The sequence below is a fragment of the Papio anubis genome, chromosome 13 (genome assembly GCF_008728515.1).
Source record: "Papio anubis isolate 15944 chromosome 13, Panubis1.0, whole genome shotgun sequence".
NCBI lineage: Eukaryota > Metazoa > Chordata > Mammalia > Primates > Cercopithecidae > Papio > Papio anubis.
Genome location: NC_044988.1, coordinates 105,948,918 through 105,972,089, shown reverse-complemented (window position 1 = coordinate 105,972,089; position 23,172 = coordinate 105,948,918). Strand labels below are relative to the sequence as shown.

The following is a 23,172-nucleotide window of genomic DNA, read 5'->3' as shown; positions in this document are numbered from 1 at the left end:
TGCTTTTTGGCCTCTGGTTGGGGCCAACACATCCCCAAGACAAAGCTCTCTGTGGCCTCAAAGAAACCACCTGCCCAGCCCCTCTCCCTTGGAGTGCCCTCCCCACCTACTGCCAGCTCCACCTGGCCCCGTGCCAGCCGGCACCCGGCAGCGGGTCTGGGTGGGGTGGCCAGGAGCTGAGAGCCCTCCCCCCAGGCCCCGAGTCCATCCACTGACACAGCAGCTCACATTTCATTTTTATTCTGCTGGGGGTCAGGCAGCAGCCCCCACTGAAGCCCCACCCAGCCTCCGGGCTGCCTGGCCTGTGCCACGGGTCCCAGTCTCCAGCAGAGAGTCCGTGAGCTCGTACCTTCCCTCGGCTGAGGGCCCACCTGGCCTTGGGATGCCGTTGGGCTGGCTAGGGATGGATTGACACAGAAGACCCCAGCCCACCCCATGCCAGAGCCCTGGGAGCCTCCTGAGGAAGGGGAGGAGGAAGAGGGCCCTGCCTGGCCTTCCACTGAGTCACCCTGAGGCTCAGTCACCCCGAAGTGGTGTCTGGACCCCCAGCATGTTGCCCAGGGGCATGGGGGCTGCAGGGCAGAGTGAAGGGCTCAGTCCGGCCTGGGGCGCCGGGCAGTCACGAGTCTTTCTTGCAGGAGCCTAGGGTTGGATGAGGCTAAGGTCAGAGGTCACTGCTCCCCATAGCCTCCCCGCCCAGCCAGATCTGACCCCTTGGCCTTTGGTCACCCCCGACCCCCAAGCCTGGGTAGCCCCTCTAGGCCAATGGGGCGCAGACCCAGGAGAGGGGCTCTGGAGGGTGGGGGGGCACTCACAGGACCCCAGCTGCTCCTCCAGGAAGGAGATCTGCTCACTCAGGGAGTCGATACGGCCCAGCTGCTGGAAGGAGTGCACCAGGAGGCTGCCGGGGTCCGGGAGCCCGTGCTCCAGTGCCTGCGAGGCCAGGCTGTGCAGTGGGGCCAGCACCAGCTGCAGCTTCTGCGGGTGCAGAAGGGTGGTGACTCCGGGCCGGCCCCACCCTCTCTGCTCCACCAGGGTCTAGGGAGGACCCCCGGGAAGGGCTCCACAAGCCTCCAGCCCTAGCCCCTGCGGCAGGGCTCCAGGTGTCCACTAGAGGGGGCTGCCGTGCCAGAAGAGCCTGCGGCAGAGTGGGTGCCTGGGGCATTAGGCTGGCCGGGTGATCCCAGCCTTGGGGTCCCCGGCAGAACTAGGGGGATGGCTGGACCACTGGCCAGTGGGAAGACTGGCAAGAGCTCTTTGTCCTGGTGGGGACAAAGGTGGTGGAGGGTGGGGAAGTCTTGTCTGGGTCCAGGCTGTGTGTATGGTCTAGGGGGCTGCCACGCTTGGTTCCTCCAGCCCTGGGGGTCCTGGTCAGTGTCTGGCTGCCTCTGCCCGGCATGGATCCAGGCCAGGGCCTCCTCGGCAGTCAGCAGCAAGGAAGCTGCCTCCCCAGGGCCAGGACCTCTTCAGACCACCCCCAGCCATCCGTGGGTCGCGACCATGTCCCAGGAGACTATGGAGCCTATATCCTGGCCTGGGCTGCTGTCGCGAGGACCTGCCCCACCCCAGGCCTCACCTCCTCCAGGAGGTCCACCCTGGACTGCAGCCTCTGCACTTCCTCCTTCATTGCACTGTCCACTCCTGGGGGCAGAGCCAGGTGCTGGGTCAGGGTCGGCCGGCTCCCCACCCACACCCCCAGGCTCCCTCCTGTCCCCAGGGAGAGGCAGAGCCCGAAGACTCAGATCCAGGCCTCTGCCAGCCCTCACGCCTGCCTGGCGTTGGCCAGAGATCTCAGGGCTGTGCCACCTAAGTACACCAGGGCGCATGGCTCTGCGCAGCTGCTCAGGGTCCCGGCCACGCTGAGGGAGGTCGGAGCTGTGGTGTCAGCGGCGCTTTCGATGCGGTGCTGTGGACAGCGCATTATTACTCACGGTACGAGTTTGAAGTGTCACAGCGCGTACCAAAAGTAATAATGTCCCATCACCAGCGGGGGCGTGGCGTCTTCCAGAATGCTGCACTGCACGCAGACAGGCACTTCCGCCTTCTTGGCTGACCATGAGGCTCCAGGCAACCTGCCCCCAGTTCTCAGGAACCCACCTGTCCTCCCACCCCATCTTCCCTCCCTGGAGAGGGCGCCCCCACCACCTTCCACCCAGGTTCCAGTGCCCCTCACCATGCCTAACACAGAGCCACATGGCAATGTCCACTGCCTGCCCACCTCCCCAGGCCAGGCCCAGCCAGGTCTGAGTTTACCTGTCAGGTTGGGGGCCACCCTGGGGGGCCCTCCCTTGGGCACGCAGTGTGTACCATCGGCAGACAGCCTGTGCCCCTCCCAACACTGGCACCAGTAACTGCCGGCGGTGTTGACGCAGCGCTGGGGACAGCCGGCCCCCCCAGCACTGCATTCGTCCACATCTGCAGGAAATGGGGTGTCAGGCGGCCATGCCTGTGGGAGGGGTCCTGCCGACATAGCTCCCTTCACAATCACTCACTCATGGGCCAGCAGTAACCCCAGGACATGCAAGGAGGTGCCCAGGCCCCTTCCAGGGTCCCCCAGGGTGGAGCCAGCCTCACCTGACTGGCAGGTGTCACCCTGCCATCCCGCAGGGCAGCGGCAGCGGCCAGGCTGGATGCAGCTCCCTCCATTCCGGCACGGCGGCTGGCATATTGCTGTGGGTAGGGGAGGCTGGTCACCAGCTCAGTTGGGTCCCCAGTGCCCTGTGGGGGCAGCTGCTAGGGAGTGGGTGCTCTGTGGCAAGGTGGTGCTTTGCTCCGGGTTCAAGAAAAGCAGCAGGAGCATTGCTGGAAGACTGGGGAATAGTCGCCCTTCTGACTAACACCAGGCACCGAGGGGCGTAGCTCTCACCTGCTCCACAGGCCCCGGGAAGCCCGCTGGTCCTCTTCCAGCCGGGGCAGCATGCGTACCGAGGCCTGGCGGGGGCCAGCCCAGGGCTGCGGCGGTAGGCGGTCCTATAGATGGTTCTGTGGGGTGGGCGGGACAGCTCAGAGGGGCATCCTACTCCCCCTTAGCCACCCACTGGGCAGCTAGAGTCCCCTCTCAGAGTGGACAGAGTCACCCCAGCGTGTCCCCAGGGGTCTTCTCCCCAAGGGATGGCACTGAGGGGTCATTGCACAGCCATTTCCCTGCCTGGGCCTTCCGGTGCTGGCCGGGACTCAAGCCACAGCAGGAAGGCCCAGCCACATTCTGCATGGAGCAGAGGCAGTGGCCAGGCCTGTGTGTGCCCCCACCTATCTGGCCTCCTCCTGTGGAGGCATCCAGGCCCAGAGGAGAGGGCCTGCCTGGCCTGCAGCGGGTCATGGCAGAGAGTGGGCCCTGGGCATCGGAGCACTTCTTAAACCTCCAGGAGACTGAATTCCCAGGCCCCTCCCCCAGCAGGGGGTGGATCTCCCACACCGAGGAAGGAGGACTCTGCCCGAGGCTGAGACTGGGGGGTGTGAGCCCCTTGTGTGGGCACACAGGACCTCTCAGGGTCTGATCTGTGCCTGTTGGGGGCCGTCACGTGGAGGGGCTGCTCAGTGGAGTGGGGAGTCGGGCACCATTCTGTGGAGATGGGACCTTGCAGCCAGGGCTACAGGGCAGGGAGGGGTTAATCCCCCAGAAGTGGAGGGGTGCAGACAGGACGGGCGACCCCTCTCAACATGGGGATGCCCTTAGAGGTGCTGCCCTTTGAGACGTGTCGGGACGAGAGCAAGGATTAGGACGTTGGAGGTGACCATGGAACCCCTTGGCTCCAACCGCCCTGGGTCACCCATCTCAGTCGGCCCTCTCGTGGCTCTGGCCTCAGTTTCCCATCTTAGGCCCCAGGATTCACAACCCCCCCCTCGACAGGCTGACGTGTGGCAGATGGGGGCAACCTGGGGGATTGGCCTTGGGAGGCTGGGGCTGGGTGGGCTCGGTTGGGTGGGGCACTCACCGGTAGGTGCTGCAGGCCCGGTGCCCGTCACAGGTGGTGAGGAAGGGCTGGTACACGCGCTGCACGAAGGACTCAGAGACAGGGTCCCCGTGAGCCCCGACGGCACACACCCTACGGCTGTGGGGGTGGACAAGGGGTCAGCCCAGGAGTCCCAGAGCAGGACCCAAGAATGATGGGGACATGCGGCTGGGGCAGGACCTTCTGCAGGGGTCCCCAGGGAGTCCCCCACCGGTGCTGAGGGCTGCCTCCAGGACGGGCTGAGGGCTCCTGGTCACCCCACCCCAGCACTCACAGGTCAGGGTTTGGCTCACCCTGGGCGGTAGGCGTGCTCCGTGCCGCCCGCTGCCAACACCAGAAGCCACACCAGTAGCATCTCCTGAGAGCCCCACATGGCCTGTGCCTCCGGGCAGGGTGGCCTTCTCCTCTGGGTGGCCTGGGGCACAAAGCATGACCCTTAAGTCTCCCCGAAGATGCTCTGCCCCCAGGCCACGGGTGCAGTTTGCACTTGCTCCATGAGGCCTGCCCAGCTCATCTCCGCTGGAGCCTCCACCAGTGGGAGAGCCCCACGGTGGTGCCCACTCTCTCCTCCCCTGGCCCCCTCTTCCAGCCATCGAGACCCTCGCCGGCCACAAACAGCTGGGGCCACAGCCTGGGGACCACAGGGGGGCGACGCTGTCCAGAGCTCTTGGTACAGGAATCGAGTGGATCCTGCTGGACGTCTCGGACGCCCGAGGCTCCAGGAAGGATGGCTCCAGGAACGGGGGGCCCAGTTCCTCCTGTCCTGCCTGGTTCCAGGGCCCTCCTCACAGTAGGGCAGGGGTGAGTTTGCACCCCAGTCTGTGCAAACGGGGTGTTCGCGGGCAGAGCTGAGATCCAGCCCCACTAGGGACATGCTGGCCTCAGCTGTTCTGGGCTTTGGTTTCTCATCTTCTGAGTGTGGAACCGGCCCCGGGGGATGGGCCGGCAGCTGCAAGCCAGCAGGAACCGTTCAGGGGTGCACACATTCTAAGACCACCAGAGGGGCAGCCTTCATTTTACAGGGGGTCCCTCCCAGGCTGGGATATGTGTGCAATCAGCCTCCAGGGATCCTGGGACAGTGGCTGTGACAGGTGCACACCTGGGGGTGGGCAGCAGCCCCCTACAGTGTCACCAGAGCCAGAATCCAACCCCCTCCTGGCTGTGCCGCAGGAGCCAGGGGCCCCGTGAGGCTCCCTGAGAGCATGAGACAGCCCAGAATTAACGGTCTGTGACAATGCCGGGGGTGGGGATTCTGTCCTATACACAGCCAGGGGTCTGGAGAGCTGGCGAGCCCCTGCAATGCTCCGGGGTCCCACCCAGGGCCTCTCAAGGGTGCTTCCCAAAGGCTGGGTGGGTTCCTTCCGAGGCACTCCAGGGCTCCCAGAAGGGAAAGGCCAGGCTTCAGGGGCAGAGGCTGGGGTAAGGCTGTCCCTTCTCTGGGATTCAGTTTCCTCAGATACGAGAATAGGATTTCTGAGGCCCCTCCTTGGCTCTGACGGCCAGTCCTATAAACAGTCACGCTGTCCTCAGCCGCTGCTGGCCAGCCCCACTGGGTGTCTTCCTACCCACATCTGCTTCCCACGGGCACTGCCACGGCATCACCCAGTCCCAGCGGGAGGGTGGCTGGGGGTCCTTCGTGGACCTCCTGTTCTCCGTGCGCTGGAGAGAAGAGGGCAGGGCAGAGGCTGCCAACTAGGCAGAGGCTGTCCTGGGCAGCTGAGGGGCAGGGACTTAGCTGGGGGGCAGTGGGTACATCACAGCAGTTTTCGGGCAGGAGTTTGTCCAGGGGTCAGAGCTGGCTGGAGATTAACTCTGGGGATGGGCCCTGGGTGAAGGACACTGTTAGCGGCTGGGCCTTGTGCGACCCCAAAGCAAGACTCGAAGTGGGGGGACAGGTGACACTGGGGAGGAGGGAAGGAAGAGGTAGGGCAGCGGCCGGGTGGCTTGGGGTGGGCAGGGAGATGCCAGGGCAGGCCTGGGGAGAGGCGAATCTCCCAGACCTCATTGTCCCCCACACATATTCGCACAGCACCCCCCACAATTCCTGAGAGTCGTCTGGAAAGGAAGCGGTGCTGAGAAGTGGAGACTCAATTTTTGAAAGTCATGCTTTTCCCGAGGCCAGAGGAAGCCCGTGGCGCTCTGCAAGCTGGTGCTGCAAGCCCCATTTCCCTTGGGGGGCCACAGCCTCGACCCAGGGGTGCCGGGCGGGGAGGGGGCGGCGGCTCCAGGTGGACCAGCAGTCCGGTCCCCGTGCCCCCAGCGCCCACGGGCTCCCTCCCCACCTGCCCGGCAGCAGCCCCGCAGCCCCCACCCACGGGAGGCCGGGTCCGCAGAGGGAGGGGCCTGGCCGCACCGCAGGCACTGGCGGACCCCTCGCGGCGTGAGCGGGGCTGGAGACCTTGAGGCCCACGAGGGAGGGCGCAGAGGCGGAGCGAGACGGACCTGCCCGCCGCCCCCTCCCAGCCGCGCGGCCGGCTCCGGGGTTGGGGGGGCGGAGCAGGCAGCAGGGGCTGGGCCCGGAGGCGCTGGGTCGGGCCGGGTAGGACGAGGGGCCGCGGCGCCCCCCGCCCTCTCCGCCGCGCCGCCCGCCAGCCGCCGGCAGGGGGAGCCGGTTCCCGGGGCCGCTGGGCCCATTCTCCCGGCCCGGCCCGACCCAGCCGCGGACGCCCCGGCCCGCTCCCCGCTCTGGGCCCCGCGGTCGCGCTGCCTCGTCCCGGAGCCGCCCCCGGCTCCGCGCGGGGCCAGGTCCCCCGTCCCCGGGGGCTCCGCGGGTCCCGCCCTCGCCCCAGCCCGGGCGACGAGCAGACCCCGATCCCGGCGCGCCCCGCTCGCTCCGCACTCACCGCCGGATCCGGGGCGCGCACGCGCCGCCGACACTGCCGCCCGAGCCCGCGCCGTGGGGGCCCCGAGCCCCGCCCCGCCCCGCCCCCGGCCCCGCCCCACCTGGCGGCCCCGCCGGAGCCCCGCCCCGCCCCCATTGCGCAGACGGGGAAACTGAGGCCCCGCGGCGGGCGGGCAGTGACTCCGCTGGAACCCAGGGCTGACGCAAAAGCGCCTCTGAGCCGCGGCCCCCCAGCCCCCCTCCGGGAATCCTAGGGCCCGAGTCCCCGCGGCAGGGCGCTCGCTGAGCGGGATGCACGACCACCGAGCCCGGCTGCCAGGAGCCGGGAGAGGCCGCCCAGGGCGCCCACACTGACGGGGCTGCGGGCCCTTTGCTAGCTCTCAAGCCCCCAGGCTGAAAATCACCCCGAGACGCCTATCTCGGCTGCTGGGGGGCCGCGCGGTAGGCACCCGGTGCTGGTTAGCACTGAGCTCGGTCTTGCAGCCTCGCAGGCAGTGGGCATCATGACCGTCCCCACCCCAGGCCCAGAGACCCGGGACTCCTCCAAGACCACATGGCAGAGCCCAGGCCTCCCTCCTAGCCTTAGCGTGTTAGGCTGGGGGCCCCTGTGCCGGCCCCCACCTGTCCCTCTCTCAGGCATCAGGCACCCTCACCGGGCTCACTGGGTCACTGCTGTGTTCAGGACAGTCAGGGCCATCGCGGAACACTCTCCTCCCAGAGAATACACAGGCCCCCAGGGAGTCTTCTCACACCGGAGGCCCCTGGGCTGGTCACCTCTCCTCTCCAGGCCTCCATTTCCAAATTTTTAAGATGGGGCTAAACAGTCCTGGGATCTAGTGATGGTGAGGTCATGGCCACAACACAATTGTTGCAGCTGTTACTGCGAGCGCCGCACGTGGGGCTCGGGCCAGCCCAAGTCAGCAGCCCCTCAGACCCCTGCAGGAGCCAGCGCCCTGTCTCGTAGCCGGCGTGGGCGCCTGTGTGAGACGTGTTCCCTGGGAGCAAGGGGTTTTCCCGGACTCACCTGGCGGAGGAGAATCCGTCATCCCCCCGACGGGCCGGGAGCTGCTCCTCCGGGTGGTGGGGGCCACCTGTGCCTCCCCGGTCCTGGGGGCTGCGGTTGGAGAGGAGGTGTGGGTTAGTGCCTATGCACAGTCCTGGTCACCCTGATGTCTGGGGGCTGGGATGGCCCGGGTCCAGCCTTTGGTGCTGCTGTGGGACCTCCACCTGCACTAGGCCTACAGGCCTCCATCCTGTACCTACCCCGACCCCATCCTGTCCCAAGCTGATCGTCCTCTCTCGGATCCACAGCTCCTGGCCTCAGTAAAATGGGGCTGTTGCCTCCAGCCCTGGACTCCCCGGCGTGGGGATGAAAGGCTGCTGTGAGCAGAGCTGGAGGTCCGTCCACATAACCCAGGGTGCTGGGCGAGAGGCCTGCAGATGGGTTGCGGAGGGCCACCAGCTTGGTCCTACCTTGGTGCATGAGAGTTGGAGGAAGGGAGGGGCCCAGGTCCCTGGAGAGGAGCCCCCAAAATAAGGCCGCTCCACCCTGCAATCCAGTGGCCACTGCTCTGGACCAGGGGCCCTGGAAACCCCTGGCTCGTGGTCCGAGGGATGGCCAGAGGAGCTGCTGTCAGGGATCGTTCCTCATCTGACTGGGGAGTCCTAGGCCTCCTGGCACCCTGAGCCCACGCGGGGCTCTTACCCAGCCCCCGGCAGTGAAGTGTTCAGAGTGGAGCCTAGGGGGCCTCTGGGGGGAAGAGCCACCCTGCCCTGTCCTCTGCCCCTGGCCTCATCTCTGGAGCTGCGGTCACTTAACCCTTTGACCTGCCTCCCCACGTCTCCTGCCTGAGTCTGGAAGAGGCAATGGAGCAGAAAGGGCAGCTCCGGGGCGGCCCCGAGCCAGCCCTGGCTACCCCCGTCCTGGCTAGGCCCCACCATTTGGAAAGTGGGGGTTCTCAGGCTTCTTGGTGTGGACGTATGAGACAAAAAGTGGGGCCTTCTGGGACCCACTATGACTCCGGGGGTTTTGGGATGGGGCTTCAGCCACTCTGCATGGGGCTGGGGAGAGGGAGAACAAGGGCTTCTCCAAGGTCCACGGGGGGCCCACAGAGTCACCTATTTGCCCACGACGCCCTACCAAGTCATCTGTAAGCCTGAGCCCCACGTCCCGCACCCTGGGTTCACACTGCTCATCCTGGCTACAGATTTGGCTTTGGGGTTCCTCTCCCTTGGGGCCAATTCCCCTCCCCAGACCTCACTGCTAGGGAGAAGCTGAGGAGACCCCAGCCCTTGGGACACCCCAGGATGTAGCACTAAGTCCCTCACAGCGGGCCCAGCTGAGCTGAACTTTGCTGCCAACCCCAGGGGCTGCTCTGCGGAGGGAGAGAAAGGCCAGAGGGTGGGGTTCAGGGGAAGGGCAGCTGGGGGTGAAGTGTTGGAGTCAGCAGACTGGATTGGGATCTACACTGAGCTACCCACTAGCAGGCATTTGGCTCAGGGGCCTCAGTGGCCTCCTGTGTGCAGAAGGGGAGGAGACCGGGACCCCCTCCCCTGTGACCTCGCCGGGAAGCAGATTGCGGAGCAGCCAGCAGGCGCCGTGGTCAGCGGGAGTGAGGGGCACGGGGGGCCTGCCCTGTCCGCTCCCTGCCCCTCCAAGGCCACCCCTGCCGTACCTGATGCTGCCGGAGCCCAGGCGTAGCCATGGTGGCCCGCTGCTGTGTCCTGGGACCGGGGATGGACCCTGGCCCTTGCTGGGGCCTTAGGCCCACTGACCGCCTGGAGGCACCTCCCGAGGCCCACCTGCCTGGCCTGTCCACAGGAGCCTCCCTTGCAGCCGTGCTGGGCTGGCTTGGTGCAGGGAGGCTCCCCCCGGGCGAGGAAGGGCGGCTTTTTATGCTCCGTCCCGGGTAATCGGGATTGGGATGGGCCCTTCCCAGCCGGACTTCCTGTGTGTGTTCTCCGCTGATAACGGGGACGTGTTGTCGGACAAACAGGAGCCTAAGGGGGGCGGGGGCCACCGTGTGAGGGGGCCTGGACAAACTGCCCGGGGGTGGGGAAGCTGTCCCATGGGCCATCAGAGTCTAGCCCCAAAACAGCCAGAAACCAGGGCTGGACCCTGCTGGGGAGACTCTGGGGAGAGCGTGGGATGGAGGACACAAGCCCAGGGCCCTCCCGGGACCGTGGGTCCACAGGTCACGCTTGCATGTGGCTGGACAGAAGGGAGCTGCTGCATCTTTGGGCCACAGGGTGCTGGGCTCTCCCCCAGGACACCCCCAGATGTGTGTGACACAGCGTGGGAGCCTGGAGGGGCCCCAGGCTAAGGCAGGGACCAGCCGCACTGGAGCCTTGACCAGTGAGGGGTGGCGAGTGGCAAGGCCTGGCCGGAAGGGACTGAGGTGGCAAGACAGGTTGAGTGGTCTGAGAACAGCCTGTTCTGTGGGTGCCTAAGGCCCAAGGTCCGCCATGGTGAGGGGGTGACGGGAGGCGGCAGGCATGGAGTCCAAGCTGTCTCCCCCAAGAGAGCTGCCAGTGAGACCGTGAGCCCCTGCCCTGGAGATGGGCAAGCAGGCCCAATGCCCTCAGCCCCACTTCACAGGGGTGCTCTGGGCTGGCAGCAGACTGCGGCCGGGGGTGCAGGGAGGGATGCGGGACACTGTGGGTGATCACAGGGGGTGCTCTGTCACATTCCTGGGGTCCCAGCCCCCAGGTCTGACCCTCAGCTTCCCTGTTCAGGTGGCAATGGGAGCCTCAGGCCAAGCGAGCCGCTGTGGCAATGGTGGGTTGGGTGGGAGGGGCACGGTGCTGAAGGGAGCTGGGTGGCTTCGGAGGGCAAGCCTGAAAATCCAGGACAGCAGGGTCTCTCCCAGCCCCGTTGTCTGTGGGGTGTGAGCCCTGCTTTGGGGTCAGCCCCTGTCGGCCTGATGCCTGGGACACCCCCATTTCCCTGGCCCTGGGCGGTCAGTGTGTCCCCACCTCTCCAGGCCCACTCAGCTGGACAACTTGGGCCAAGGGAGGCTGGGGCAGCTGGGGAAGTTCCCCACTGGACTTTGGAGGGCAGCTGGGAAACCTCACCCACACGTGATGCACCTCCCCCTCAAGCAGGGACCAGCTCCCCTCTACCCATGGCCAGAGGAAGGGTCTACTCTGGGCACCAGGCTGTGGTCAGGGCTCAGGGCCTCAGCGAGGCAGGCCCTCACTCTTCTCCAGGCCTCAGTTTCTGCACCTGCTCCGTGGTCATTGAGATGGTTGAAGGGGGCGCTCCTGGCACCCAGGCACTGCTGGTCTGAGCAGGAGGGGCCTCTCTCCAGAGATGGCCCCTGCCCCGAGGTTGGAGCAGATAGGCAGAACCCCATTTCCCCACTTCCTCCACACTAGACCACCCTGGGATCTGGCCCTTACCCTACTGGCTGCACCCTCAGCAGCCCTGTGCCTCCCTCGGCCCCCTGACTCTCCCCAGTGGCTCGTCCTGCCCTGGCCAGCCTGTCTCTCCAGCTGTCAGGAGGGGATTGCAGTGAAGAACAAGTTGGCAGCAGGCTGGCCCCAGCCCCCCAGGCTGTCACCAGGAGCCCAGTGCCAGGAGGACAGCTTGGGGAGGACCTAGACTCTGCCCTCACCTCTGGCCTGTAAGCACAGCAGTCAAGTCACCGGGAAGGCCCCCAGCGGGCCAAGCCTTATCGAGACTCGTGCACTCAACTACTCAGCTACTCCTGCATATAGGGCCCAATAGGCTTGTGCCCCCATCCCAGGAGGTGCCCTCTTGCCCTCTGTCTGTGTCCCTGCGGCCTGCCCCCTCCTTCCCCACCTGCACGCCCCTGGATTTGTGCTGGCCTGCGGGTAGAAGGACCTACAAGCGTGGGGTGGGCTAGATTCAACCCTTTCTGTGTACAGAGGGAGAAACTGAGGCCCAGAGGGAGAAGTGACCGGCCCAGGTGAGCCTGGAGGCTGGGCAGGGCTAGGATGCTTGGCACAGGAGGCCGCCTCACCCTTCCTTCCTCTTCTTGGGGAGCCCCATGTCCCCCACCCCAGCTTGTCCTATGTCCCAACCTGGAGCAGCCCCTGTCATCAGACCTGTCTGGCCAGGGAACAGCTCGGGGCAGGAGTAGCTGAGTAGCCAAGTGCACGAGTCTGGCTAAGGCTTGGTCTGCTGGGGGCCTTCCCGGTGAATTCACTGCTGTGCTTACCGGCCAGGGGGTGAGGGCAGAGTCTGGGTCCCTACCAGGCTGTCCTTCTGGCACTGGGCTCCTGGTGACAGCCTGGGGGGCTGGGCCCAGCCTGCTGCCAACTTGTTCTTCACTGCAACCCCCCCTGACAAGCTCTGCCCTGCCCCCAGCCCCTCCCCAGGTCAAGACTAGACCCTCCCCGAGGGAAGGAGGCCTGGGTTCAGGACCAGAGTGCCAGCTCTGCCCTATCCCGTCTCCTGGAGCCACCATAGGAGGGGCACTCCACTCTCTCAGGCTCCCGGAGCCTCAGGGGCAGGTACAGGAGGCGGACTGGGGTACTGCCCTAATGCCAGGGGCCCAGCAGGGACAGGAGGGGCGAGGAGTTGGCAGGGGACAGAAGTGGGTTCTGTCTATACCCTCTTGGACTCCAGAGGGTACTGGGGGTGCAGGGGGTTGGGGCTGCCCCTGGGTTCTGGTATGGGTGGAGCACACTTTGTGTCCAAGGCCCAGGGGCTCAGCAGGGGGCAGGTGGGCCCCTCCCTCACCCTCCTGTCCTTGGAGTGCCCCCTTCCCTGTCCTTGCCGCTCTCTCTGCTGGCGTGTGTTTGGGATCATGGCACACAGACCTGCAGCAGGGAATCATTTTGAAAGTCGGCGGTGCCTCCTGCCCAGGCTGCAGCCCCACAAAAGCCAGGCCGTCTGGACTCCTCCTCTCACATCGGGGGCCCAGCACAGAGGGCGAGACCTGGTGGGAGGGGGCGGCCACCCCAAGGCCTGCAGCTGTCCTCATCTGGGCACTGGAAGGTCTGGAGCCTGGGGCCTCACCCTGCCTGGGGTGGCATCAGAGGTGGAAGCCTGGCAGGGGCAGGAAGCTGGAGCTCTGGTCCCAGCTTTGTGCCCCACACAGGCCTCAGTTTCCCCATTGGCTCTCCTGTCAGTAGGGCCAGGTTGTCCCAGTGGCCTTCCAGCCCCCTGGGAATGTTCTGAGGTTAGTTATAAGGGGAAGGGCTGCCTTACCTTCCCAGAGCGTGCTGGCTGGGCAGAGAGGCGTGGAGGGGCCTGGCAGAGCCCCCCGGGCCCTCCTGGGCCTCCTGAACCCCTCACCAGGGTGCTTTTGGCCTCTGCAGCCCCAGGAGAGGGTGGACTAAGCCCCTCGCGGAGGCCAGCCTGGGCATCTTAGGTGGCACGAGACAGAGGGGCACCAGGCACGGCCGTGGGAGCCGGGCTGCAGGAGGTGCAGGAGGAGGGAATGAAGCAGAGTGCCGGAGGGATGGGGCTTCCTGTTTACCCTGAACGCCCCCCGGCCTTGGACAGGCTGACTCTGTCAGCCACGGATGTGGTGGGACCTTCCCATCAGAGGACGTCCCGGACCCGACGGGGGCTGGAGGGAGCTGCCAGGCAGGGGTGCCTGCGGGCAGAGGAGCCGTCTGCTCCTGAGTGAGGTTGTGGGCAGGCAGAAGTGAGCGTCCCCAGTCTTTCCTCTCCCCTCTCCCTGCCTGCTCCAGCCCCTGACACCCTTTGAGTTGAGGGGCTTCCATTTCCAGAGGAGGCAGCTGGAAGCCGCTTGCTCGAGGGTGGAAAATGGAGGCCCAGGACTGGAGCCCGGGGGCCTGAGCCCTGAGCCTCGGGGGTCTCCCAGGGGACCCCTCACCCTTTCCCTCACTGCTCCTGTCTCCCTTCCTGCGGCCGCCCACTTCTCCAGCTGACGGCGTGGAGGTGTCCATGGCCTTGTGGGCTGGCTTCTTGACAGGTCCCCACCGGCTTTGCATCTGATATCCCCTTCTCCCGACATTGCCCCTACCCTGGTCCAGTCCACCCCACCTCTTGCCTGGATGAGAGTCGCCCCTCCTCGGCCTTGCTGGGTGCCACTGCCCTTCACAGCCAGTGCTCAGGGAGCTTTGCAGAGGGAGGCATCGGGTCGTGTGACCTCCTCCCAAGGCACCACCACACTCAGCACAAAGTCCAATCCTGCCCATGCTCCGTGCCCCTGCCAGGGTACCCGCTCCACAGGGCAGGGGCCCGGACCTGGGAGAGGTGACTCGGAGCAGGTGCGCAGAAAGTGTGGAGTCCCCCACTGTGCTGGGTGTGTCACCCAGTGGTGGCCTGGCAAACTCGAGCTGCAGCGATACATGGGCTTAGAAATGGGAAAGTGAACCTGAGAGGGGCCGGCAGCCCGGGCAGGAGACACAGCCCCTTGGCCACGCCCCAGGGGACCGGCGTGCCCCACTGCTGGCAGCAGGTGCTGGAGGCATCCCTAGGAGAACAGACCCCCCTGTTCTTCACACACATTGCTGGTGCCTCGGAACTGTTACCAGCCTGGGGGCTTAGCTTTGAACATCCTCATGTTATCTCTTGGCAGATTTGCCGACAAACGCAATCCCCTTATGCTGTCCCTGGGGGGTCTCCAGTCCCAGGAGGGGCAGGAAGCCAGGGAATGCCCAGCAGTTCTCAGGTCCCCTGCCAGCAGCGCGGGAGCATTCGGCCACCCCACACCCTTGCTAGCACTTGCTGTTGTCTTTTTCATTTTAGCCGTTCTGATGATTTTGCAGTGGTATTGCTGTATTGTTATTTTTGTTCATATAGGAAGGTGAAGAAAATCTTATTTTTTAAACAGCAGAATCTGTCCCTAGGGAGAGACTTGCTTCACAGGGAAGACATCTGACTGGGGTGACAGCACAGTGTGGGCCTCGGGGGGCTGTGTGAGCTGCAGGCTTGGTGGATGTCCCTGGTGGCACCTGGGGAGTCTGGAGGGGAGGAGAAAGAAGAAGCCGCCACTGGGGAGTGAGCTTGGGAGAGGGATCCCCAGGTGGACACTGGGTGCTACCTGGCAGCTCACAAGGTGGGCACTGGTGGTTGAGGCTGACTCTTGAGGAAGTCCCATTGAGCAGGGCGAGCCTCAGATGGAGCCCCTCAGTGGGCAGGGCGCCCCTCCCCTGGGGATACCTGTGCCTCTGGGGCCTGTGGGCTTCTGGGAAGGGTGTGGGGGTCCCTCCCTGGAGGCTTCATACCTGTCTCTCTTGCGCGGTTGTCATAGAGCTCCAGTAGGGTCAGGGACCACAGGTGCCTTAAAGGCTTCTCTGCCTCAGTTTCCCCACGTGTCAGACCAGGGCATGGAGGGTCTTGGGAGCCCTGAGGAGGGTCCTGGGGTCTCCACTTCCCAGTAATGGGGTGGGCAGTTTGTGCCTGGGCCCTTCCCTGGGGGGAGGAAGTGGGGGGTCCGTAGCTTCCAGCAGATTATTGAAGGAGGGTCAGGGTCATGTGACACCCTTGAGTGAGTTCGGAGTCCCCACCCCATGCGGCTGCCAGGGCCTCACGTGACCCATCGGGGTCCTCAGCGTCGTGAAGGGGGCTGGTCCCAGTGTCCAGCGTCTGGGATCTGGCTCCTGCAGGCCCTGGAGGTTACTTCCCACCCCTGCTGAGTTTCCCATGGGGCTGAGGAAGGGGGACTTGCCGGCCCCCTGAGGCTGCCCTCACGCCTGGCACTGGTACACGGCACAGAAGCCCCACTCAGTGGGCTGTGATTTTCCAGGCCCGACAGATGGGGCAGCCATTAACATCAAGGGAAAAAATGCTTCATCTCCCGCGACGGAAGGAGAAGTTCCCGAGAGCTCGGGGCCTGTGGGGCAGCCGGTGGAGGGGCGGCAGTTCCGCCCTGTCCTCTCCCCGCCTGCCCGCGTGGGGAGAGCTGGCGGCCAGGCGCTCCAAGCCTTTAGGGGAGAAAACAGTGGGAGAGACGGACAGGCCTATGAGCAGGGTGCTGGGTTTGGGTGTCTTCTCTTGGGGCCGTTGCCCTGGCCCTGCAAGGTGGAGGCAATGATCTGACTCCATCTATAGACGAGGAAACTGAGGCCCCATGGGAGTGGCTGCTCAAGCTCCCAAGGCCTTCCCCGGCAGGGCTGGACAGGAACCCAGAGCCACAGGGACCCCAGTCTCCGCAAGGCACAGTGGCTGGGGGCCCCTCCCCTGGAGAAGCCCGTGCCTCTGGGGTCTGTGGGCTTCTGGGAAGGGTGTGGGGGGCCCTCCCTGGAGGCTTCATGCCTGTCTCTCTTGCGGGGTTGTCATGGAGCTCCGGTAGGGCCAGGGACCACAGGTGCCCTGAAGGCTTCTCTGCCTCAGTTTCCCCACATGTCAGATCAGGGCGTGGAGGGTCTTGGGAGTTCTGGGGAGGGTCCCGGGGTCTCCCTGTTCCCAGTCACAATGCAGACAGTTTGTGCCTGGGCCCTTCCCTGGTGGGGAGGGAGGAGGGGTCCGTAGCTTCCAGCAGATTCTCAAAGGAGGGTCCACAGAGCCCCACGCAGGTGGCCCTGGGCTTCCTCCAGCCCCCTAGTCCACGCTCCTCAGCACCGAGGCTGCCGTCATATTATTATTATTATTTAATACCCTTAAAAAATGTAAAGAGAGAAAGGGAAAAAAAGGCATCTGCCTGGTCAGGAATCTCTGTTTCCTCTCGGTCAGGAAACAGGAAGTGAGTGTTTGGGGAGATTGGGAACCAGCCCTCAAGAACAATAGAGCCCCCCAGAGGGGAAGGGGAACTGCGTCAAGGGGTGGGGGCCGCCGGAAGCCTGACCTCTGCCCTGCCAAGCGCAGAGGGGGCCTGAGGCATAAATTTAGTCTCCTTTTCCTGATGAAAGGCTCAGATGCCCTGCTGCTGGGGCTGTGGGGGAGGGCAAGGCTGGCCTGGGTCCCTGGGGCCTTAGGGACCATCTGACTGTGCCTTCCTTTCACCTATGGGTAAACTGAGGCCCAGAGAGGGGAAGAGCCCTGTCTGGGGGACTGAGGGTGCCGAGCTCCCTTGGCCGTCTTGTTGGGACTGCAGGCTCTGCTCGGCTTGTTGCCTGCTGGACCTGGGCACTCCTTCACGTCCCTGAATAAACATAGTGGGTTTTGGTGGAGGCGGGAGGGCCGTGCGGGCCCCGGCAGCCCAGCCCTGGCCATTCCTGCCAGCCGTGTGACCCCAGGCAACGCCTCACCTCTCGAGACTGGTTTCCCAAGTCACCCCTGTAGGGCTGACCCTGGCCTGGAGCAGCCTGAGAGGCAAGGCTGCCACTAGCCCGTGCTCCCTTCACCCTGCCAGGTGTGTGGTGCTGGGGGGTCATTTCCTGCAGGTACACCGGGAGGGGCCAGGACGAGGCTCAGAGAGAACTGAAGGCTGGCTGGGGACTTCTTTCTTTCTTTTTTTCTTTTTTTTGTTTTGAGACAGAGTTTTGCTCTTGTTGCCCAGGCTGGAGTGCAGCGGCGTGATCTCGGCTCATTGCCACCTCTGCCTCCCAGGTTCAAGCGATTCTTCAGCCCCAGCCTCCCAAGTAGCTGGGATTACAGGCATGTGCCACCACACCAGGCTAATTTTTTGTATTTTTAGTAGAGATGGGGTTTCTCCATGTTGGCCAGGCTGGTCTCAAACTCCTGACCTCAAGAGATCTGCCTGCCTCGGCCTCCCAGAGTGTCGAGATTTCAGACGTGTGCCACCACGCCTGGCTAATTTTTTGTATTTTTAGTAGAGACGGGGTTTCTCCATGTTGTCCAGGCTGGTCTCGAACTCCTGACCTCAAGCGATCCGCCCACCTTGGCCTCCCAGAGTGTCGGGATTATAGGGGTGAGCCACCGCGCCCGGCCAGGGTGCTTCTTTTCAATTTCACAGCTTCACTGAGCTGTAACTGAGACAGTAATCCACCCATTTAAAGTGCACAGCTCAGTGGGTTTCATGGAGCTGCAGGGCTGTGTGACCATTGCCACAGTGGATTTTAGAACATTTTCCTACCTCCTAAAGATCCCGTCCCCTAGCTGTCACCCTGTGTCCCTGTCCTCGGCCCTGGCCATCACTAACCTATCGCCTGTCTCTGGATTCGCCTGGTCGGGACATTTCACGTAGACGGGTCACACCACGTGTGGACTTTTGTGTCCAGCTTCTTGCACTGAGCATGTGTCTGAGGCCCAGCCGTGTTGTGATGTGTGTTGGGACTTTGAGCCTCTTTGCGGCTGAACATTTCATGGTGTGGACAGGCGTCCTGTCTCCCCACTCATCTGTCCACGGACACTGGGGATGTGTCTGCCTCTTGGCTGCTGGGAATGGTGCTGCTGCGAACATGCGTGTACATGTGTCTGTGAGGACATGCGACCTTCCTCCCGGGTGGACACCTGGTCCCGGGGCTTCTGGGTCTTGTGGTCCCCAGGTGCTTCATGCTTCATCGCTGGAGGAGCTGTGGACTGTTTTCCGCAGCAGCTGCCCCGTTTACCTTCTCTGCTCACACACCTGCTCCAACCCCAGCGAGGCTGGAGGAGCTGGTGGGGAGGGGCAGAGACATCCGGGGTCCTGCCAGGACCCCACGCGCAGGAGGATGGAGTGGTGAACTCGAGGGACCCTCTGTGTCCTGGGCCAGAGCGGCTTCCGCACCCCTAGGCTCTCCTGGACCCTTGCACAGCCTGTGGGCAGGTCCCTTGGCCCTCTACAGGTAGGGGCACTTTGTGGGGGCTGCCTGAGGCTCCCCAGCGGTGAGAGGCAGAGTGAGGATTGGAGCCCAGGCTGTCTGACCCCAGAGCCAGGCCGGTGCCCTCCCCAGATAAGAGGCCGCAAGTGGAGAGAGAGGCAGTGAAGTGCCCAGCGGCCCGGTGGGAGTGCCAGCACTGAGGAGCCAGTGTCCCCGACTGGGCCAGCAGATGGGGGCAGGGGCCCAGGCTAGAGTCCATCCTCTCCCAGCTCCTGAGACAGCTGTCCCGGTTCCTCTCTGAGGGGCCATCAGGGCCAGGACCTGGGGTGCAGGCTTGGCAGGGGTCTAGAGCTGTGCTGACCTCTGCCGCTCTGTCCAAGGGGCCACAGAAGGCTAGAGGCACCTCTCTGCAGACTCCAGCCAGGGGTCGGATCGCAGAGGGGCCTTGTCTCCTCCTCCTGGGGCTGCTGGCCCTGTGGATGGGGCAGGGGCAGGCAGCTGCCCGCCCATTGGGACATCCTCATTTGGCCTCCATGACTGGGAAGTACCTGCAGCCCCAGCCAGGCCTCCTCCTCCTGCTCCAGCCCCCAACTGAACCCAGACCCCAACTGGACCAGGCCCAGGAAGACCAGGCCCCGCCCACCAGCCCTGGTCAGCATGGCAGACATCCACACTCCGGCCTGGGCTGAGTGTCCAGGTTCTCCTTGGGTACAGGAAATGGGTCCCAGCTTCTTGGGTGGTCTCAGACAAGCCTCCATCTTCTCCGGGCCTCTGTCCTCCCTGTTAAATGTTAATCTGTGCCCAGACTCTATCCAGGACATCCGCATTCCACTTGGTGTGGTGGGTCCTTCAGGGCATCTGCAACACACTGGGAAGTGAGTCCATTTGCTCCAGGAGGGAGCTGCAGCTCAGACGGGCCACATGCTGCCCACCCCCACCGTGGCCCATGGCAGAGCAGGAGGGCAACTGGTTCATTCTGAGGGAGCCTGGCTCCTGCCCTCCCCACCTCCTGTCCCTGGTGCTGGAATTTGAGCACCAGGTGGCACAAACTTGACCACAGTGGCACCACAGTCCACACCCCCAGCCAGCTCCCCCCACCACTCCTGCAGCAGGGATTTTTTTTTTTTTTTTTTTTTTTGAGACGGAGTCTCGCTCTGTCGCCCAGGCTGGAGTGCAGTGGCCGGATCTCAGCTCACTGCAAGCTCCGCCCCCCGGGTTCACGCCATTCTCCTGCCTCAGCCTCCCGAGTAGCTGGGACTACAGGCGCCCACCACCTCGCCCGGCTAGTTTTTTGCATTTTTGGTAGAGACGGGGTTTCATCGTGTTAGCCAGGATGGTCTTGATCTCGTGATCCACCCACCTCGGCCTCCCAAAGCGCTGGGATTACAGGCGTGAGCCACTGTGCCGGGCCAGCAGCAGGGATTTTTAAAGGAACAACATGACACAGGACGAGCGAACCCTCCTGGGCCCTTCCCTGGCCTGGCCCCGGCTTCCCTGGCATGAGGGGTGCCTGGGTGTCCTCCTTGCAGGGCTGCAGGGACCCAGGACGTGGGGGAGGGGGGCTGATTCCAGCCAACCCACAGCAGGCCCCCACCCCGGGAGCCAGAGGGGATGTGTTCTCCGGCCTCTTCCACAGCCCTCCCGGGGGCGGTGGGCTGGGTTTCGGCGGATGGTGTGGAGGGGTGTGCAGGTGCTGGGAGGTGGGGGGTGGCTGGGGCAGGACAGCAAGTTCACTCTAGCCTGAGGATAATTTCTATTTTATTTTACAATTCCAAAATGAAGAGTGATTTTCTTGCTTATTGTTTGACCTGGGCTGTGACATGCTTCCTCTCGAAGAGCCAGTGGATTTGATGAGAAGCAGCAGCAAGACCACAGCCCGGCGCCCGGCATCTGCGGGGCCTCGCGATGGTTCTGTTCCGACGGCTGGCGCTGATCAATGCTCTCCACAAACCCCACGAGGGACGGAGGCATTCGCGTCACCTGCCGGCATACGGGGAAGGGCTGAGAGGCTGCAGGGCTGAGTCACCGCCGGGCACCCACCCTCTGCCGGCCCCCGGGAAAGACAGGGACAGACGCGGTGCTTTCGCTCAGCCTTGGGGAGGTGGAATCACACATTTTTAGAGCCTTTATTTTAAGGAAAAGAGAGCTGCATAAAAATAAATAAAAAAAATAAAAAGACTTTATTTTTTAGGGAAGTTGTAGGCTTACAGCCAAATTGAGAGAAGGTACAGAGGTCCCATGCCACAGCCCCTGCCCCCAGGTGTGCCGCCCCCCCGTCACCGGAGCGGTCCGTCTGTGACGTGGGTGAACCTGTGGTCACATGTCACAGTCACCCGGGGCCCACGGTGTAACTGGGGTCACTCAGTGTAGCACATTCAGGGTCTGGGCAAGTGTATGAGGGCACGTGGCCGCCAGGACAGTATCGGGCACAGATGTCTCTACCCTAAAGTCCTCTGAGAGGCACCCTCTTTATGTGGACAGTTTAATGCATTTGGGCAAATGAGCACCCCCCATGTAATCTGCACTGCAAAGGATGGATAGAACGTTTCCCACCCCTCCGAAGCCCCTGGCAGCCCCGATGTGCCCTCTGCTGCTCCTGGGAGATTTGTGTTGTGGGAGCCAAGTGGCCGGTGCCCTGTGCCCAACACGATGGCTTTTTTTTTTTTTTTTTAAGACAGGGTCTCACTCTGTTGTCCAGGCTGGAGTGCAATGGCACAATCTCGGCTTACCGCAACCTCCACCTCCCTGGTTCAAGTGATTCTCCTGCCTCAGCCTCCTGAGTAGCTGGGATTACAGGTGGGCACCACCATGCCTGGCTAATTTTCGTATTTTTAGTAGAGACGGGGTTTCACCATGTTGGCCAGGATGGTCTCGATCTCCTGACCTCAGGTGATCAGTTTGCCTTGGCCTCCCAAAGTGCTGGGATTATAGGCGTGAACCACCGCGCGTGGCTGAGATGGGTTAGGGATGGTCTGTGCTATGTGTGTCTGTGACTTGGTCCTGCTGCATAGGAGTCCACAGTCTGGGTGGGCCACAGTTCGTTCATTCACTCATTCATTCATCCATTCATTCATTCATTCATTTAGAGACAGAGTCTCATTCTGTCATCCAGGCTGGAGTGCAGTGGCACGATCTGGGCTCACTGCAAGCTCCGCCTCCCGGGTTCACGCCATTCTCCAGCCTCAGCCTCCTAAGTAGCTGGGAGTACAGGTGCCGCCACCACGCCTGGCTAATTTTTTGTATTTTTAGTAGACACGGGGTTTCACCATGTTGGCCACGATGGTCTCGATCTCCTGACCTCGTGATCCGCCCACCTCGTCCTCCCAAAGTGCTGGGATTACAGGCGTGAGCCACCGCGCCCGGCCTATTTGTTTATATTTTGAGGCAGGGTCTCACTCCATCAGCCAAGCTGGAGTGCAGCAGCACGATCTCAGCTCACTGCAACCTCCACTTCTGTGGTTCAAGCAATTCTCGTGCCTCGGCCTCTCGAGTAGCTGGGATTACAGGCACAAGCCACCACGCCCGACTTTAGGGCCACAGTTTATATGAACATGTTTTAATTTCAGAGAGAAGAGCTTGGAAAAAAAAATTAAAAATAATAACAAACAAAGAAAGGGTACCCCCACTTCTCACAAGACTCAGCATAGGATTACCACACTTTCCGAAACTCCACCGCTGGGTACATTCCCCGAAAGCAAGGATTCAAACAGACGTGCAGTGTACACACAGCAGCATGCTCACAGGAGCCAAGAAGTGGATACGCCCGGATGCTCATCCACGGATGAGTGCATCAACAAGCCGAGGCCCACCGGCATGGTGAAACGCTGCTCAGCCGTAAAGAGGAATGAAGCTCTGGCCAGGGGCGGTGGCTCACATCTGTAATCCCAGCACTCTGGGAGGCCGAGAGGGTGGATTGTTTGAGCTCAGGAGTTCAAAACTAGCCTGTGCAACTTGGCAAAACCCTGTCTCAATTAAATATTAAAAAAGGGACAAAAAGTATTAAAAAAAGAAAAAAAAAAGAATGAGACCCGGGGTGGTGGCTCACGTCTGTAAAGTCTCCCAGCATTTTGGGAGGCTGAGGTGGATGGATCACCTGAGGTCAGGAGTTTGAGACCAGCCTGGCCAACATGATGAAACCCCATCTCCACTAAAAATACAAAAATTAGCCGGGTGTGGTGGTGCGTGCTTTTAGTCCCAGCTACTCAGCAGGCTGAGGCAGGAGAATCGCTTGAACTTGGGAGGCGGAGGTTGCAGTGAGCTGAGATTACACCACCGTACTTCAGCCTGAGTGACAGAGCAAGACTCCATCTCCAAAAAAAAAAATTAACACTAGGCCAGGGGTAGTGGCTCACACCTGTAATCCCAGCACTTTGGGAGGCTGAGGTGGACGGATCACTTGATATCAGGAGATTGAGACCAGGCTGACCCACATGGTGAACCCTCGTCTTTATTAAAAATACAAAAATTAGCCAGGCATGGTGGCTTGCAACTGTAATCCCAGTTACTTGGGAGGCTGAGACACAAGAATTGCTTGAACCCGGGAGGTGGAGGTTGCAGTGAGCCAAGATCACACCACTGCACTTCAGCCTGGGCAACAGAGCAAGACTCTGTCTCAAAATAAATAAATAAAAGGAATAACACCGTGGCAGGAGCTGTGGCATGGATGAGCCCTGAGTGATTCCATTGACAAGAGATGTCCACAGTGGGCAGAGCCATAGAGACAGGAAGCAGCTTAGTGGCTACCAGGGGCCGCAGGAGGGGAGAACGGGGATACACACCGGAGGGGCATGG

General features: G+C 62.9%; 1 protein-coding gene across 8 annotated transcripts; it reads right to left on the bottom strand.

Annotated features, from left to right (window-relative positions):
* Nucleotides 1–224: 224 nt before the first annotated feature.
* EGFL7 (EGF like domain multiple 7) lies at nt 225–13,947 on the bottom strand. 8 transcript variants are annotated; one of them, XR_001895567.2, is made up of 10 exons: nt 13,778–13,947; nt 7,820–7,909; nt 4,247–4,368; nt 3,936–4,052; nt 2,867–2,982; nt 2,575–2,670; nt 2,254–2,415; nt 1,577–1,641; nt 816–978; nt 225–642 (listed from the first exon to the last, which is right to left on the bottom strand). XR_001895567.2 is itself a non-coding variant. In XM_003911075.4 (10 exons), exons 3-10 carry the CDS (start codon nt 4,324–4,326, stop codon nt 620–622), a joined length of 822 nt encoding a protein of 273 aa, XP_003911124.1. In that variant the 5' UTR covers nt 4,327–4,368; nt 7,820–7,909; nt 9,471–9,672; the 3' UTR covers nt 225–619. The 8 variants fall into 8 exon arrangements, 2 of the variants coding, with proteins under 2 accessions (XP_003911124.1, XP_003911125.1); XR_001895565.3 differs by lacking the exon at nt 13,778–13,947 and adding an exon at nt 8,059–9,457; XM_003911075.4 differs by lacking the exon at nt 13,778–13,947 and adding an exon at nt 9,471–9,672.
* Between the last annotated feature and the right edge of the window lie 9,225 nt (nt 13,948–23,172).

Bases quoted from the DNA above. Each gene is read 5' to 3' on its own strand.
- EGFL7 (XM_003911075.4), bottom strand. From the start codon at position 4,326: ATGTGGGGCTCTCAGGAGATGCTACTGGTGTGGCTTCTGGTGTTGGCA. The intron at 4,053-4,246 runs GTGAGCCAAACC...CCACCCCCACAG, and splicing joins GAGCACGCCTACCGCCCAGG to CCGTAGGGTGTGTGCCGTCG. The intron at 979-1,576 runs GTGAGGCCTGGG...CTGCACCCGCAG, and splicing joins GGGTGGACCTCCTGGAGGAG to AAGCTGCAGCTGGTGCTGGC.